General features: G+C 38.7%; 1 protein-coding gene across 8 annotated transcripts in view; it reads left to right on the forward strand.

Moving 5' to 3' along the window:
* Positions 1 to 14,352, forward strand: part of EMSY (EMSY transcriptional repressor, BRCA2 interacting) — a 100,073-nt gene that overhangs the window by 35,092 nt on the left and 50,629 nt on the right. For all 8 annotated transcript variants that reach the window (XM_043995720.1, XM_043995716.1, XM_043995722.1 and 5 more), the window contains 3 exons: positions 6,625 to 6,879; positions 9,125 to 9,274; positions 13,256 to 13,429. In XM_043995720.1, the coding sequence (XP_043851655.1) occupies positions 6,625 to 6,879; positions 9,125 to 9,274; positions 13,256 to 13,429 (579 nt within the window). The remainder of the gene's footprint in view (positions 1 to 6,624; positions 6,880 to 9,124; positions 9,275 to 13,255; positions 13,430 to 14,352) is intronic.

Genomic DNA, 14,352 nt, shown 5'->3' on the forward strand with positions numbered 1-14,352 from the left:
CCTCTGATTGACCATGGGTTCTCTCTCCTGTGCCCTCACCTCCTGACTCTGTACAGGGATGTGGCAGGGCACACTCTGGGGGCTCACCTGACCCTCTGTGTGTGTGCATGTGTGTGGTGGTAGGAAGATCTACCTGAGCCCATGTGCGTGTCTGTGAGTGTGGATAAGTTGTGTTCTTTACCCTAATTCATAGTCTAGTCTAGTACATAGATAAGACATAAGCACAGAAAGTGAAAATAAACAATATTAGATGTTATTCTCCCAATCTATCACTCATGTTCTGGTGCACCATGGTGCAGAGAGGTTTTATCACTTGCCTGAGGTTACACCCATCTAGTAAGTGGCTGCAGCAGCATCTGAATGCAGGTTCCCCATCTCTACTTTTTTTTTTGGTGAGGCAACTGGGGTCAAGTGACTTGCCCAGGGTCACACAGCTAGTAAGTGTTAAGTGTCTAGGGCTGGATTTGAACTCAGGTCCTCTTGACTCCAGGGCCAGTGTTCTATCCACTGCACCACCTAGCTGTCCCCATCTCCACTTTTTACTGTATGGAGCTCTGATGGAAGACCAGGGAAGGTTTTGTGAACAAGGTAACATTTGAGTTGGGCTTGAAAGGATGGGTAGGAATTCAGTAGGCAGAGATCTATTTCTGCTTGGGCTACTAATTGATTAGGAAAGCACAACTATTTGAGAATGGCTTCATTAACATTCAGTAAGTAGCAGAGGAGTATTAGAAAGGAAGCTGGTAATAAGCTAATGCTTACTTTACCTGCAGTCTGTCTGTCAGGTTCTTTTGAGGGCATCTGTCATTAATTGCCTCTAAATTTTACCAGATTAGTGTCTACCAATAAGTGTCAGAAGTAACAGACCTTAATTATTCTTTTGAAATACTTCTAACCCAGTCCTTTCTGTGCCCTGAACAAATAAAGGGAAAAACAAATAACCTTGCTAATTTGACCCATAATTAATAGACTAAAAAAAGACACTGTTCTATATAGCCTATTTTAAGGAAAGAACATCAGTTAAATATTCTTCCATTGTTTTCTGTTGCAAGCGTATTTCAAGTTTGATTTCTCAGAATTGATTATGATGGGGAAGTAAGGTAATTGATTCCCCACCTGGCCATCTCCAGTTTTATTCTAAATGTGAATCGTCATTTGTTGGGACATTTTTCCTTTCTCCAGTTCTCATCACAGTTTGTTATATTAGAAAGAAAGGAAACATTATTGCTATTGCTCTTCTTCCAAGAATGATACTATTCTTTTGGCTTTAGCAGGTGGTTTTTATAAGGCACTTATGGGATACTCACACAGAGAAATGCACATTCCATGCCTATATTTTCCATTCGTATTTTGCCAAGAAAGAGGTATAGCTTCAGATTTCTCTTGGGGCTCCTGAGAATTCCCAAATCATCTGTCTTCCTTCTTTAAATCTTACTTTAAATACCCCTATATCTCAGTGATCCTTTCTTTAGAATGACTGGAGGTCACTATTCGATCTTGCTTATTATGCCACAACCTAAAACAAAACATGCAGGCTTTTAGAGAAGTACTGCAATTTTTATTTTGATATACTGGTATTTAGTGTGTTTGGTGAACCCTGACAATATCTAATGCTTGGAACATTTTTTTATATTTAAAAGATTGCTTTGGGCTCTTATTATATAGTGAAAAGATGCTGGGAGAAATGATATAATCCTCATTCTCAAAGCATCATATTTTATAAGCCCACCTCAGTATTTTAAGGAACCATATTACGCCTCCACTGATGCAGATTGCAAAGTCCTCTCTCTTCTTACAGTTTTACAGTAGTTATATGGTGAATGAGTAGTTGGACCAACAGTTTCATTCCTTTGTAGCCAAACCTCTGATGATAAGCTTCTCCACACCCGGCCAGGCTTCTCCTTAAACAACAGATGCCCAGTCCAAAGCTGGGTGTTCATAACTCAAGCCTTTCCAGCTTGGTAGGACCTTCCTGGGGTTCACCACTGTTGCCATAACCTTTTGAAACCCAACAATTGGGGTTTAAACCAACCAACCAACCAACCAACCAACCAACCCAATCATTAGGGATGTCTTAATATATCATCCCTTAAACACAGTGAGCCATCAGAGGAGGAACTATAATAGCTGGAGAATATGTTTTACAGTTATTTGATTGCTTCCTTTTTCTTCAGATTACCCATGTAGTCTTAACTCTGTTAGGTCTAAACCCCGACTCCACTTCTGTTCTTTGTTAAAAGTATTCATTTTGGAGTTATTTCTAACTATGACGACCAAAATTTGCTTCTTAATAAAATACATGCTGCCTTTGTCTTTCACCTTTGTGATTCTATTTTTCCATCCTTTTCCTTAAAATTTTTTTGGTTTCTTACATATTTTTACATATTCCTATATTTTATCCTTCTACCTAGCACTAACATTCATTACTTCTTAGCCTCATGTTATCCACTTTTTAATTTCTACCACTTATATTTTATTCTGTGGCTTCTTTGATTCAAGTTGGACTCTTCTTTTTTGTTCCTGCTCCCTTCTCTAATCAATCTATCTCTGACATGATCTTCCTTTCTCTTGTTTTCCTAGCTTTAAAGGAAATTCTTAAAGCAGTGTAGTTGATTACCTGGTTGTCACATCCAAGAGAATGATATGCCCTTTAACTAATCTTATGTTTGACATTTAATATTATGGCTTTTTTGATTTTGTGTATTGCTCAAGTACCAGGAGCTCTATCAGTGTACTATACATTCATAGATTATGGATTTTTTTTTTTCTTAATTCAGTCAAATAATTATTTTGTGTTCAATGTTTGTTTTTATGTAGAAGTGGGTTGTTTTTTTTTTTTTTTGCCACATTCATGTCCCTTTTTCTGTAGACCAAAACAAAAAATTTTAGAAGTATCCAAAGCTACACTTCTCCCAAGAAGTGTAATCCCAGTGGACGTGGACTGAATCTGGTTTAGTAGCACATGGAGAGGAGCTCCTAGGATTTTATAACTCTATTGTTTCGCTAGGCTTTTTCAGACTTTTTATGGTGTTATCATTTCAGTTTTTATCTACTTTCCTGTGCATTCATTTTAGATTAGCTTGACTCTAGCCACTTTCTTTATATTTAAGGTATACATTTAACAATTTTCCTGTCTTAATCCTGAGAGAAATTTTATGCGAATGAGACTTTTAATAAAATTTTTCATTAAAACTTAAAAGCCATAAAGAAAACACAGCCGACTAAACATTCAAATTGAGGAATAAACATATTACTTAAAACAATATAAAACAAGGTAGCACTAAATAAATCAGCAAACAACAATGTACGTTTGTCATGTTGAATAGTTTCATGAACATATTTTCTTCAAGAATTAGAACTTTGTAGCATTTATTTGATACAGATTATAAACTGTCTTTTTGAAACCTGAAACCGTAAAATTTCCTAATATATATTTACAATAGGATCCAAAACCCAGTTCTATAGTGCCTTAAATTCAGCAGTCTACTTTTGATATTCTATTGAGAAAAAAACCCATGAAAGAATACACTTGTGGTTTTCTCACTATTTCGTTTGCTACTTAATTGTAATTTTTATCAATCTGTACTCTTAAATTCATTTTTTTTCCTTCTTGTCGTTATAAGACTATCCAAATTAGCCATTAAGGTGATTAATTGAATGTAAGAGAGAGTGGGTAGAGGACTGTCTCAAGACTTGGGCTAGGCCCTGCCTTTGATTCATCATGGCCACGTGACCCTGGGTAAGCTACCCAGTCTCTTTGGGCTCCTAGCAGACTCTCTCTACAAGGTTGTAAGTTGCATTGTAGAGACTTTCTTCCTCAAGAACTTCCTAAGTCATTGCAAGCCTTCTTCTTCTCCTCCCCCTGATATAAGCTCTTAGTATGACAAAGACAAAAGCTAATGTCTTCTTGGGTTACGAACAGAGAGGATACAAAGGATATTGATTTCATCGTACATTGATATGGCCAGACCTCATGGTGTTCTGTTTGGGGATCACGTTTTAGAAGGGACATTGACACAGACCCAGAAATACATCCAGGGAAGACTGGGAGGAGAACTAGAAATCATTTAAGAGAAAGACTAAGGTTTGTGACTGTTTAGCCTGGCAGCTAGGTGGCACAGTGGCTAGATTGTTGAGCCTGAAGAAACATCTTACTGAGTTTAAATCCAGCTATAGACATGTGTCCAGCCATTAGCTGTGTGATTCTGAGCAAGTCACTTAACCTTCTTGCCTCAGTTTCCTCATCCGTAAAATGAACTGGAGAAGGAAATGACAAACCACTCCAGGATCTTTGCTGAGAAAACCGCAAATGAGGTCAGGAAGAGTCAAACACGACTGAATGACCAAACAACAAAAAGCCTGGAGGGGAAAAGTCTCTCCGCTCATGTGCATATATTTGTCTGTGGAAGAGGCAGATGATCATAATCAAAATGCATTTATTAGGCACCCATGGTATGCCAGGCACTGTATTAGGCACTGGGGAAATAGTCTTTTGGGGAAGACATTACACATACAAAACACATGTATGTAAAATGTAAATAAATACAAAATTGTGTGGGAGGGCACCAACATTGAGGAAAGTGGGAAAGGCTTCAGGTGGGTTTCATGTAGACGCTTGTGCTGGGTCTTAAAGTGAAGCCTTTTATGAGGCAGAAGTGAGAAAGTAGCGCATTCCCAGTAGGGGAGATGACCAAGTGAAAAGCATAGATGTTATCTTCAGGTTATCCACACACACACACACACACACACACACACACCCGCGCACACACAAACACACACACACACATTTGCAGGGCAATGACCGTGTGACTTGCCCAGGGTCACACAGCTAGTAAGTGTCAAGTGTCTGAGGCTGGATTTGAACTCATGTCCTCCTGAATCCAGGGCTGGTGCTCTATCCACTGCACCACCTAGCTGCCCTATCAACATATATTTGAAGGGCTGCCTGAGGGGAGCAGGCGATGGACAGAACTGATTTGATCTCAGTATATGCAATACCTTTCTAACACTGAGAGCTGTCCAGTTATGGAATAGGCTGTCTCATGAGGTAGTGAGTTCCCCCTTCAAATATTTATTCATTGGAGGTGTTCAAGCAGAGGCTGATGGTTCTCCAGTCGACCTATCCTGCCCTAACCTCTCTGTAGACCTCCAGTTTTGAATTTCCAACTGCCTTTCAGACATCTTGTCCAGTAAGTTCTTTAGACTCAAGATTTCCAAAACTGAACTCATCTTTCCCCCTCCTAAGGCATTGAGGGCAACTTTATTCAGTCCCTCAGGCTCAAAACTTAGATGTCATCTTTGACTTTTCACTGTCTCTCACCCCCTGCCCCCATCTAATTTGTTGCCAAGGCCTGTCCATTACACCTTTGAAACATCTCTAGAATATGCTCCCTTCTCTCTGATACTGCCCCCACCCCCAGCCCATGCAGGCACGCATCACTTCGTGCCTGGACTATTGCAGCAGGCTGCTGGTGGGTCTGCCTGCCCCAAGTCTCTCCCCACTCCAATCACTCGTCCACTTGGCTACCCAAGTGATTTTGCTTAAGCTTAGATCCAACCATGTCACCACCACCCCCAACTCAATAAATTCCAGTGTCTCCAGGCATCTCTAAGATCTAATATAAAATCCTCCCGATTTTCAGAGCTCTTCATCATCTAGCTGTCCCCATACCTTTCCATTCTTTTTACACCTTAATTTCCACCGAGTACTCTCTGATCTAGTCACACTCTCCGCCTTGCCATTCCATGAACAAGACCCTCCATCTGCAGATTCAGGCATTTTTTTCTGGCTGTTTCCCATGCTTAGAATGGTCTCCTTCTCTACCTCCTGGCTTCCTTTAAGTCCCAAGCAAAATCTCATCTTCTGCAGGAAGTTTTCCTCAACCTTTCTTAATTCTGGTGCTTTCTCTTTTTAAATTACTTCCTACTTATCCTGAATATCATTTGTTTGCTCATACTTGTATGTTGTCTCCCCTATTAAACTATCAGGTCCTTGAGGGTAGGCACTGTCTTTTGCCTCTTTTTGTATCCCCAGTTCTTAGTACAGTGCCTGGCACATGGTAAGTGCTTAACAGATGTTTATTGATTTGCTGAGACACCAGGGTACCATTTTAGGGAGATGTAAGAGGAACTCATGCTGGAAGAAATGGACCTGAGAAGTTATCTAATCTACCTTCTGATAATGAAATCCTGTGAATCTCATGATTGCTTTTTGGTATGTTGTTTGTCTGTCTGTCTGTCTGTCTGTCTATCTATCTATCTATCTATCTATCTATCTATCTATCTATCTATCTATCTATCTATCTATCTATTTATCTATCTAGGTAAGTCAGTTGGGGTTAAGTGACTTGCCCAGGGTCACACAGCTAGTAAGTGTTAAGTGTCTGAGGCCGTATTTGAACTCAGGTCCTCCTGACTCACTCCACCACATAGCTGCCTCATGATTGTTCTTTACTTTCTAACACAAACACAAAAAAATAGAAAAGGTGACTGAAACATCTTCCCGATATTTTGCTTGTTTCTTTTTGATTTACTTAATCCACAGGAAATTGTCATTATATACCCAATGATAATTTTCATCTTTTTTATTCTTAAATCCTTTTTTCCCCCCTCTTGCTTTTATAGGTGTATCCACATCAGCAATTAAGGTGGCATCAACCAGACTTCCTTCTCCTAAGAGCTTGGTGGCCACCCCCACCCAAATTCTAGCACAATTCCCTAAACAACATCAACAGTCCCCGAAACAGCAACTGCATCAAGTACAGCAACAGACCCAGCAGCAGTTAGCCCAGCCCACAGCAGTGTCTCATCAACAGCAGCCCCAGCAGTCTCAGTTACCACCTGGCATCAAGCCCACCATCCAGATCAAACAGGAATCAGGTAACTGGAGAAGAGTTCTGAGATAATAACGCCAATCCAAGTCAGGGACCAAAATTTTCCTTTTCAAAACTGGTCCCTATTGTTTTGGAAAGTGGTGGCAGTTTCCAGATTCTATTGAGGACAGTTGTTAAGTCTTGCTGCCAAAGAATGTGGTAGTGAGTGCATGTTTTACTGCTAAAAAATATTCTAGAGAGCTTATGGTTTGCAGTTGTGGAAAGAGGTTGGCAGTGTCTGTAGCTTGGCAGGACATAGCAGTGCTTCACAGATTCCATGGGGGGAAAGTCAGTAGTTTTAGAATGATCTAGAAATATCCTTTTGAGTGTTAGTTTTGTCCTAGAGTGCTGTGGCTTAAATGTTTGAAGTGAAACGACTTTTTGTGCTTCTTTGGATGGAATAGTTAGAAGCAATACTAAGACTTTTAACTTTATATCTTTGAATGTGTTAAAGCACATTTGAAATTATTTTCCTTTGATTGGTGAAAAGAAATTCTAGTATCCATATGATTGGTTAATGAATGATGCTTCATATTTCTACAGTATTGCAGTTGTTAAGGTTCGTTTTGGGGATATTTTTGCTGAACTATCTTTATAATTCATTCATGAGATAACACCAAAAGATAATTGTTTTCCACAGCCTCATTGTTTTAGTTTTTATAGCAAGTTAAGACTGAATTTTGAATTCTTTAGATGCTATGTGGAAATTTTTACATCCCTTGTTTACAGGGAGATGAACTGATTTAATACTATTAAATGAGTGGAGGTTCCTTCTTTCCTATTTAGTTAACCCAAGTCTTTTCCCCTAAAAAAGAATGCAGCTCTCAGCTCTCCACAGCAATATATTCCTTTTATGATTTTGATGTCTGTGGAATAGATCCTAACAGTAATTTCATTCTCATTTAGTTTTGGCAATTATTAATTTTATAAATAATATATATTATTTGAAATGATTCCCCTCAATTTTTAATTTGACTTCACTGAAGCCCTCCTTCTCTCTGCCCTATATTTCTCTTGGAGGTGGCCCTAAGTTTTTGTTTTTGTTTTTGTTTTTTTTTTAGTGAGGCAATTGGGGTTAAGCGACTTGCCCAGGGTCACACAGCTAGTAAGTGTGTGTTAAGTGTCTGAGGTCGGATTTGAACTCAGGTACTCCTGACTCCAGGGCTGGTGTTCTATCCACTGCATCACCTAGCTGCCCCTGGCCCTAAGTTTTTAAAGGTATAATAACTGAATATGGCAGGTTCTACCAGACTAGAAAGAAAGGCTTAGGGTATGGAGTCAGTAATGGACTGTATGTTTGCTGACTGAGGACCAGACTAGCTCAGTTCAGGGAAGCTCATCACCAGGTTAGCTGTAAGTGAAGGAATTTTTCAGTTTGTGCCAGTTCTCAAAGACTTTCGCCGTAGATATTGAGGGGTTGCAATCTGCTTCAAGATCCTATATCTTTCAAGCATTGACTAGAAACATTTAAATTCGGTAAGTATGTTTACTAAGACACTTCAAAAGCTCTCTGATTTCCCTGTGGGGTCACTCCCTGCAAAAATGCAGTACATCCTCTAAGGCCAATCTCCTGCCGCTCAATCCTTAGTCACGGCAGGCCTCAGACTGCAGGCAAGCCAGGCCATCATTGACTTCCACTTGTAGCCTTTACCTCAGTAGAATTTGTGCTTTGTGGGCATAGCCTTGGGGTAGATAAGGCCACCTCCATAACATAGGAAAGCACCAGGGCCAGACTGTAGAAGAGGAATCTTGGTAGTGCTGGAGTTTACAGGCTGACACCTATAGAATAGAATATTTAAAATGATTTTAGATGCTGATTGGTGATAATCTTTCAAGAAAAGTCCCCTTCTCTTGAACTTTGTTCTTGACTACTCCTCACAATTTGCTTAGGTCATGTCACATAAAATAATTGTCTATATGTTATTCCTTTGGAAAAGCCATTTCTGCTGGTTAGCCCGATCTTTCATTTGATCTCAGTAAGAAAGCTTAAGTAGCTTAGGGCAAGAATAAAGAGAAAATTTGTTTCTCCTTTGCTTAAATACTTAGCAACTTGTTTCTTCAGGGATGTGGAATCTGAAGAAGGGAAGTTGAAGAATTGTCTAAATTTGAGGGGGGGCATTAAGGAGCTGACATAGTATGTTTAGTTAAAGTTAAAACAAATATGTGAAACTACTGCCTTCTTAGGTCCATGGGAAGGAAATGTTTCAGAATTAAAAAAAAATATGTGATACATATATCTGCTTCTTTCATAGGTGTTAAAATCATCACTCAGCAGGTTCAACCAAGTAAAATCCTCCCTAAACCAGTCACAGCAACACTGCCCACCAGTAGCAATTCGCCCATTATGGTGGTGAGCAGCAATGGGGCAATTATGACAACTAAATTGGTCACCACTCCCACTGGTAAGTCTTGGGTCTGTCTTCAAAGATCACTTATGCACATTTTTTTTTTTTTCTCATTAGGAAGGAGTTTTTTTTGTTTGTTTGTTTGTTTCTAGGGCAGTGGGGGTTAAGTGACTTGCCCACAGTCACACAGCTAGTAAGTGTCAAGTGTCTGAGGTCATATTTGAACTCAGGTCCTCCTGAATCCAGGGCCAGTGCTCTATCCACCGCACCGCCTAGCTGCGCCACCTTCCCATTAGGAAGTTAAATATATTGAGTTTATATAAGCTCTACTGCTAGCAAAAGGTACTTTGGGAGCACTAGACCAAGCTCAGGAGACATCAATCTTAGCCTTGTCTTTGCCACTTTCCATCTTTGTGACTTGGAACAAATGACTTCATGCCTTCGGCTTCAGCTTCCTTCTTTGGAAAATGATGGCGTTGGACTAGGTTGTCTCTAGGCTCTTTCTCCAGTTCTAAGGGTAAATGTAGAGTAGAAACATTGCCTATGTGATTCTCAGCAGAAGCTATTGGAAATTATAGTTCTCATCTTTAGTATTGGAACAGTCTCTTATCTAACACCCCAACCCTGCTTCTTTCAATTGACACAGTTAACCCTTCTAGAAAGAGCAACATAAGATATATTTGAATTTCCTTCTGGGTTATATAATTCGTGAGTCACCATAAATCATTGTTTATTTCAAATGGCGAAATATAAATAAGAGTCAGATATAGTAAAAAAGAATTCTCTCTAAATTCTTCCATATGCTTTAATATTTCACTTCCATTTTAGAGCTTGATTTGTCAAATTATTCATTGACATTTAATCTTTTTTTTTTTATTAATTTTTTTTTTAAATTTTTTTTTAAGTGAGGCAATTGGGGTTAAGTGACTTGCCCAGGGTCACACAGCTAGTGAATGTTAAGTGTCTGAGGCCGGATTCGAACTCAGGTACTCCTGACTCCAGGGCTAGCGCTCCATCCACTGTGCCACCTAGCTGCCCCGACATTTAATCTTGATGCCTATATTTAAAACTTCATTTAAATTTGATTGGAATTAATTTAACTTTTGTACTAAATCCTTCATTGGGTCCATTTAGCTAACTTTTTATTTTAAAAGTAAAAATTAATGATAGTTAATACCTTTGTTTCCATGTACCTTAACCTTAGAAATATTAGTTCTTACATGTTGGGTTGGCAAGAATCTATGTAAGCAGACCTCATTGACTCTAAATCCTTGTACAATAGGTTTCTAAAAATATTAGAGATATTAAAATATCAAAGAAAACCTTAAGATACATATGAACAAAAATGTCCTGTCAAGTCAGTTAAGGAATTTTGTTGAAGGAGTATCTTTTGTATTCCTGGCACTTCTTTCCAGGCAGACTCTAGCCAGACCCAGGTATTTGCTCTTTGTTGTATACACCCTATGAAACCTTTCTGCACTCTGTCCCCTAATCTTATTCACTCTACTTTGAAAGATCAGAAAGATCATTCCTCTTTTTTCAGTATCTCTGTCTTGTGTCTTTCAAATTCCAATATATCCTTCAAGGCCCAATCTTAACACTGTCTCCTCCAGAAGTACATTCCTACCTTGTTGACACTCAGGAATGTATTTCCTCTCCTGTTGAATGTACTTCACATTCCGCCTTGTATTGAGTCATTTGTACATGTTTCATCTCCCCCACTAGACTAGAGCCTCCATGTAAGGAGGGGCATCATCATCATCATCATCATCATCATCATCATCATCATCATCATCATTTTGTGGAGCAATGGAGGTTAAGTGATTTGCCCAGGGTTACACAGCTAGTATGTGTCAAGTGTCTAAGGCAAGATTTGAACTCAGGCCCTCCTGAATCCAGGGCTGGTGCTTTATGCACTGCACTACCTAGCTGCCCCGGGACAATATTATCTTTAGGTGCTCAATAAGCTTTTTTTTTTAAAGGTATTTTTAACATTTAAAAAATTTTGAGTTCCAAATTCTCTCTCTCCCTCCAGCAAGGCAACATGATATTAATTTTACATGTGAAATCATGAAAAACAACATTACCATTCAATAAACTTTTGCTGGGTAAATGACTAATGTCATAAAATAGTTATTAAAATTATGAAATTTATTTAGACTATAATAGAAGATAAATAGTAAATGTTTCTGACAATTTTAGGTAAACAGTGCTGAATAATTTGTTCAGTGGTGACATTAGATTTGCTCTTCCAAGTACTCGGTGATCCAGTGACACTAGTCTCCTTGCTTTTCCTCACACAGGACACTCCTTTTCCCAATTGTGAGCATTTTCTCTGGATGTCCCTCATTCCTGGAATGCTCTCCCTCCTGATTTCCTCCTCCTGGCTTCCCTTGGTTTCCTTCAAGTCCTAGCTAAAGTCCTACTTTCTGCAAAAACCTTTTTCAGGCCTCCTTAATCTTAGTGTCCTCTTCTCTCTGAGATTATTTCCAATTTATCTTGTATGTATCTTTTGTACATAGATGTTTACACTTTGTCTCCTCCATTAGACTGTGTGCTCCTTGAAAGCAGGAACTTTTTTTTTTACCTTTATTTGTATCCCCAGTGCTTACCAATGTACCTGGCACACAGCTGTACCTTAATAAATACTTGTTGAATGTCTGAAAATATTTTTTTTTAAATCAGCTATTAACCAAGTAGTTTAAAATTTATAACAGATTTGAAACACTCTTTCAGGAATGATTATTAAATGTCTGTCCTGATATGAAATTAGTAGAAGAAGGGAACAAAGTAATTGTAATATAGTTTTACTTAGTAATTTCATTCCTTTATAAATATGAATTTATGTGTAAAAATATACATATTTATATTCAAATAAAGTTAATTCAAGTTGAGGTAGCTATGATTCCTGTGTATACTGTAAAACTTCAAATTGATGATTTGACACACTACCACCTTATTTGGAGGGAGGTCCAGAAATTTAATAATTTTGGGGGGAGGGGCAGGGCAATGAGGGTAATGTGACTTGCCCAGGGTCACACAGCTAGTACGTGTCGAGTGTCTGAGGCCAGATTTGAACTCAGGTCCTCCTGAATCCAGGGCTGGTACTTTATCTACTGAGCCACCTAGCTGTCCCCCCAGCTACTTAATAATTAAGCAAATATTTATTAAGTGCCAACTGTATACAATGTATTATTTGGCATTAGAGGCAAAAAGATGAAAAAAACACATAATCCTTACCCTCAGAGCCAAAAATCCTTTTAAATTCTGAATGTGACAAATACCAAATAGGTGGGTATTTCCATATAGACAGTAGAACAGAAAAAGGGATTAGTACATGAGACTTCAGATCTCTGTCATATAAAGCTTTATTTTCTTTTAAATATTAATAAGTTCAGTGTGTAGCTTTCAGAGCTATCCTATTTGTCTGTGCTCCTTTCTGGCATTTCATCTTTTCTTGGCATTTCAAAAACATGTCCTATCACTGTCTTCATCTGTTCTATAACACCTACTCTGTTGGGAAAAAAGAAAAGAAAATCCCTTGAAATAAATACATATACTCAAGCAAAATTAATTCCCGTGTTGGTCATGTCAAAAAATGTATGTCTTTGCCTGCACCTTGAATCTTTTTTTCCTCCCTCAAGAGGTAGGTAAGCAAGCCTCCTCATTTGTGCTTTGGAATCATAGCCGGATAGAGCTTAAAATCGAATGGGAGGGGACCCACAGAGAGAGTGGTATGTGTCATTAAAGGTATAAAGTGATAATAGCTAAGGAAAGATGCAGACAAAATGCTTGAAGAAAATTTTAGGAGGAAGAGGAAATTAAAGGAAAGCTTAATGGAGGAGTTGGCCCTGGAGTAAGGCTCATGACATAAAGACAATATTTCAGCAGATGAAAATGGGAAGATGTTTTCCCTATGCACAGAGAAGTGAGGGGGCAAGATGAGATCTGAAAACAGTAGTTTAGCTTGTTTGAATAGAACATGTAATTTCTGTGTAAATAATGGCAGGTTTCTGTTTCTATTTTTCTTTTGTACAGGCACACAGGCAACCTATACTCGACCCACAGTCAGTCCTTCCATAGGGGCTCGAATGACTGCAACCCCTGGAGCTGCCACCTATGTGAAAACAACCAGCGGTAGCATCATTACAGTAGTACCCAAATCATTAGCTACTTTGGGGGGCAAGATAATTAGCAGTAACATAGTCTCTGGTAGGTATATATTATATATTATGGCATGAGTATATATTACCTCACACAGGATGAAGAACGCACATTGTTTTCAAATAAATAGATTGGGTCTTGTCAATAGTTCAGTGTATGACCTTGGGCAAGACTTTCTTTTTGAGTCTCAACTTCCTTCTCTTTAAAATTAGGGGAGGTTGTGTTAGATTAGTTAAACAATCCCTCTTACTCGAACTGTGGCATAGTTTCTGTAACTGCATGTATATTAGTGTAGAAATCTAACACATGGTTTTCAGTCTGCATTGAATGACTAAGTTCAGTTTCTGGCCTTAATTCTGACACAGAGACCACTTAGTACTTGATCTATATTAAACTTTTCATTAAAAAAAAAAAGTACGTACAGCTTTTTTGTTAAGACTGAAAGGACAGGGTAGCTAGGTGGTGCAGTGGATAAAGCACTGCTCTTGGATTCAGGAGGACCTGAGTTCAAATGTGGCCTCAGACACTTGACACTTACTAGCTGTGTGACCCAGGGCAAGTCACTTAACCCCCATTGCCTTGCCCTCCTCCCTCCCCCCCCAAAAGACTGAAAGGACATTGTTCAGCTTATTCTTGATTACTGATAGCACTTTAGATTGTTAAAACCCAAAGCATTAGAAAATTCTACTTATATTCCCCCATTTATGCTGGCTTTTTTCCTATTTTGAAATTTACCAAGACAGTAAAAGTTGCTATTTGTTCTCCTTTAAAAAAATATTTTGGAATTTTCTCTGGTTTCTTTTGGCTTATCTAATGCTGCTGAGTTTGGGTTACAGCCTCTTAAATGGAATGTTTTTATGAAAGCCATTTCTATCCATTATTGTTTTTTTAGTTAAAGTGACATAAGCCATCTCTGATCAGGCAACCCCCACCAATTCATTTATGTAGATGAGGAATGTTTTCTGCACCTC

Source organism: Dromiciops gliroides, chromosome 3, assembly GCF_019393635.1.
Source record: "Dromiciops gliroides isolate mDroGli1 chromosome 3, mDroGli1.pri, whole genome shotgun sequence".
NCBI classification, from domain to species: domain Eukaryota; kingdom Metazoa; phylum Chordata; class Mammalia; order Microbiotheria; family Microbiotheriidae; genus Dromiciops; species Dromiciops gliroides.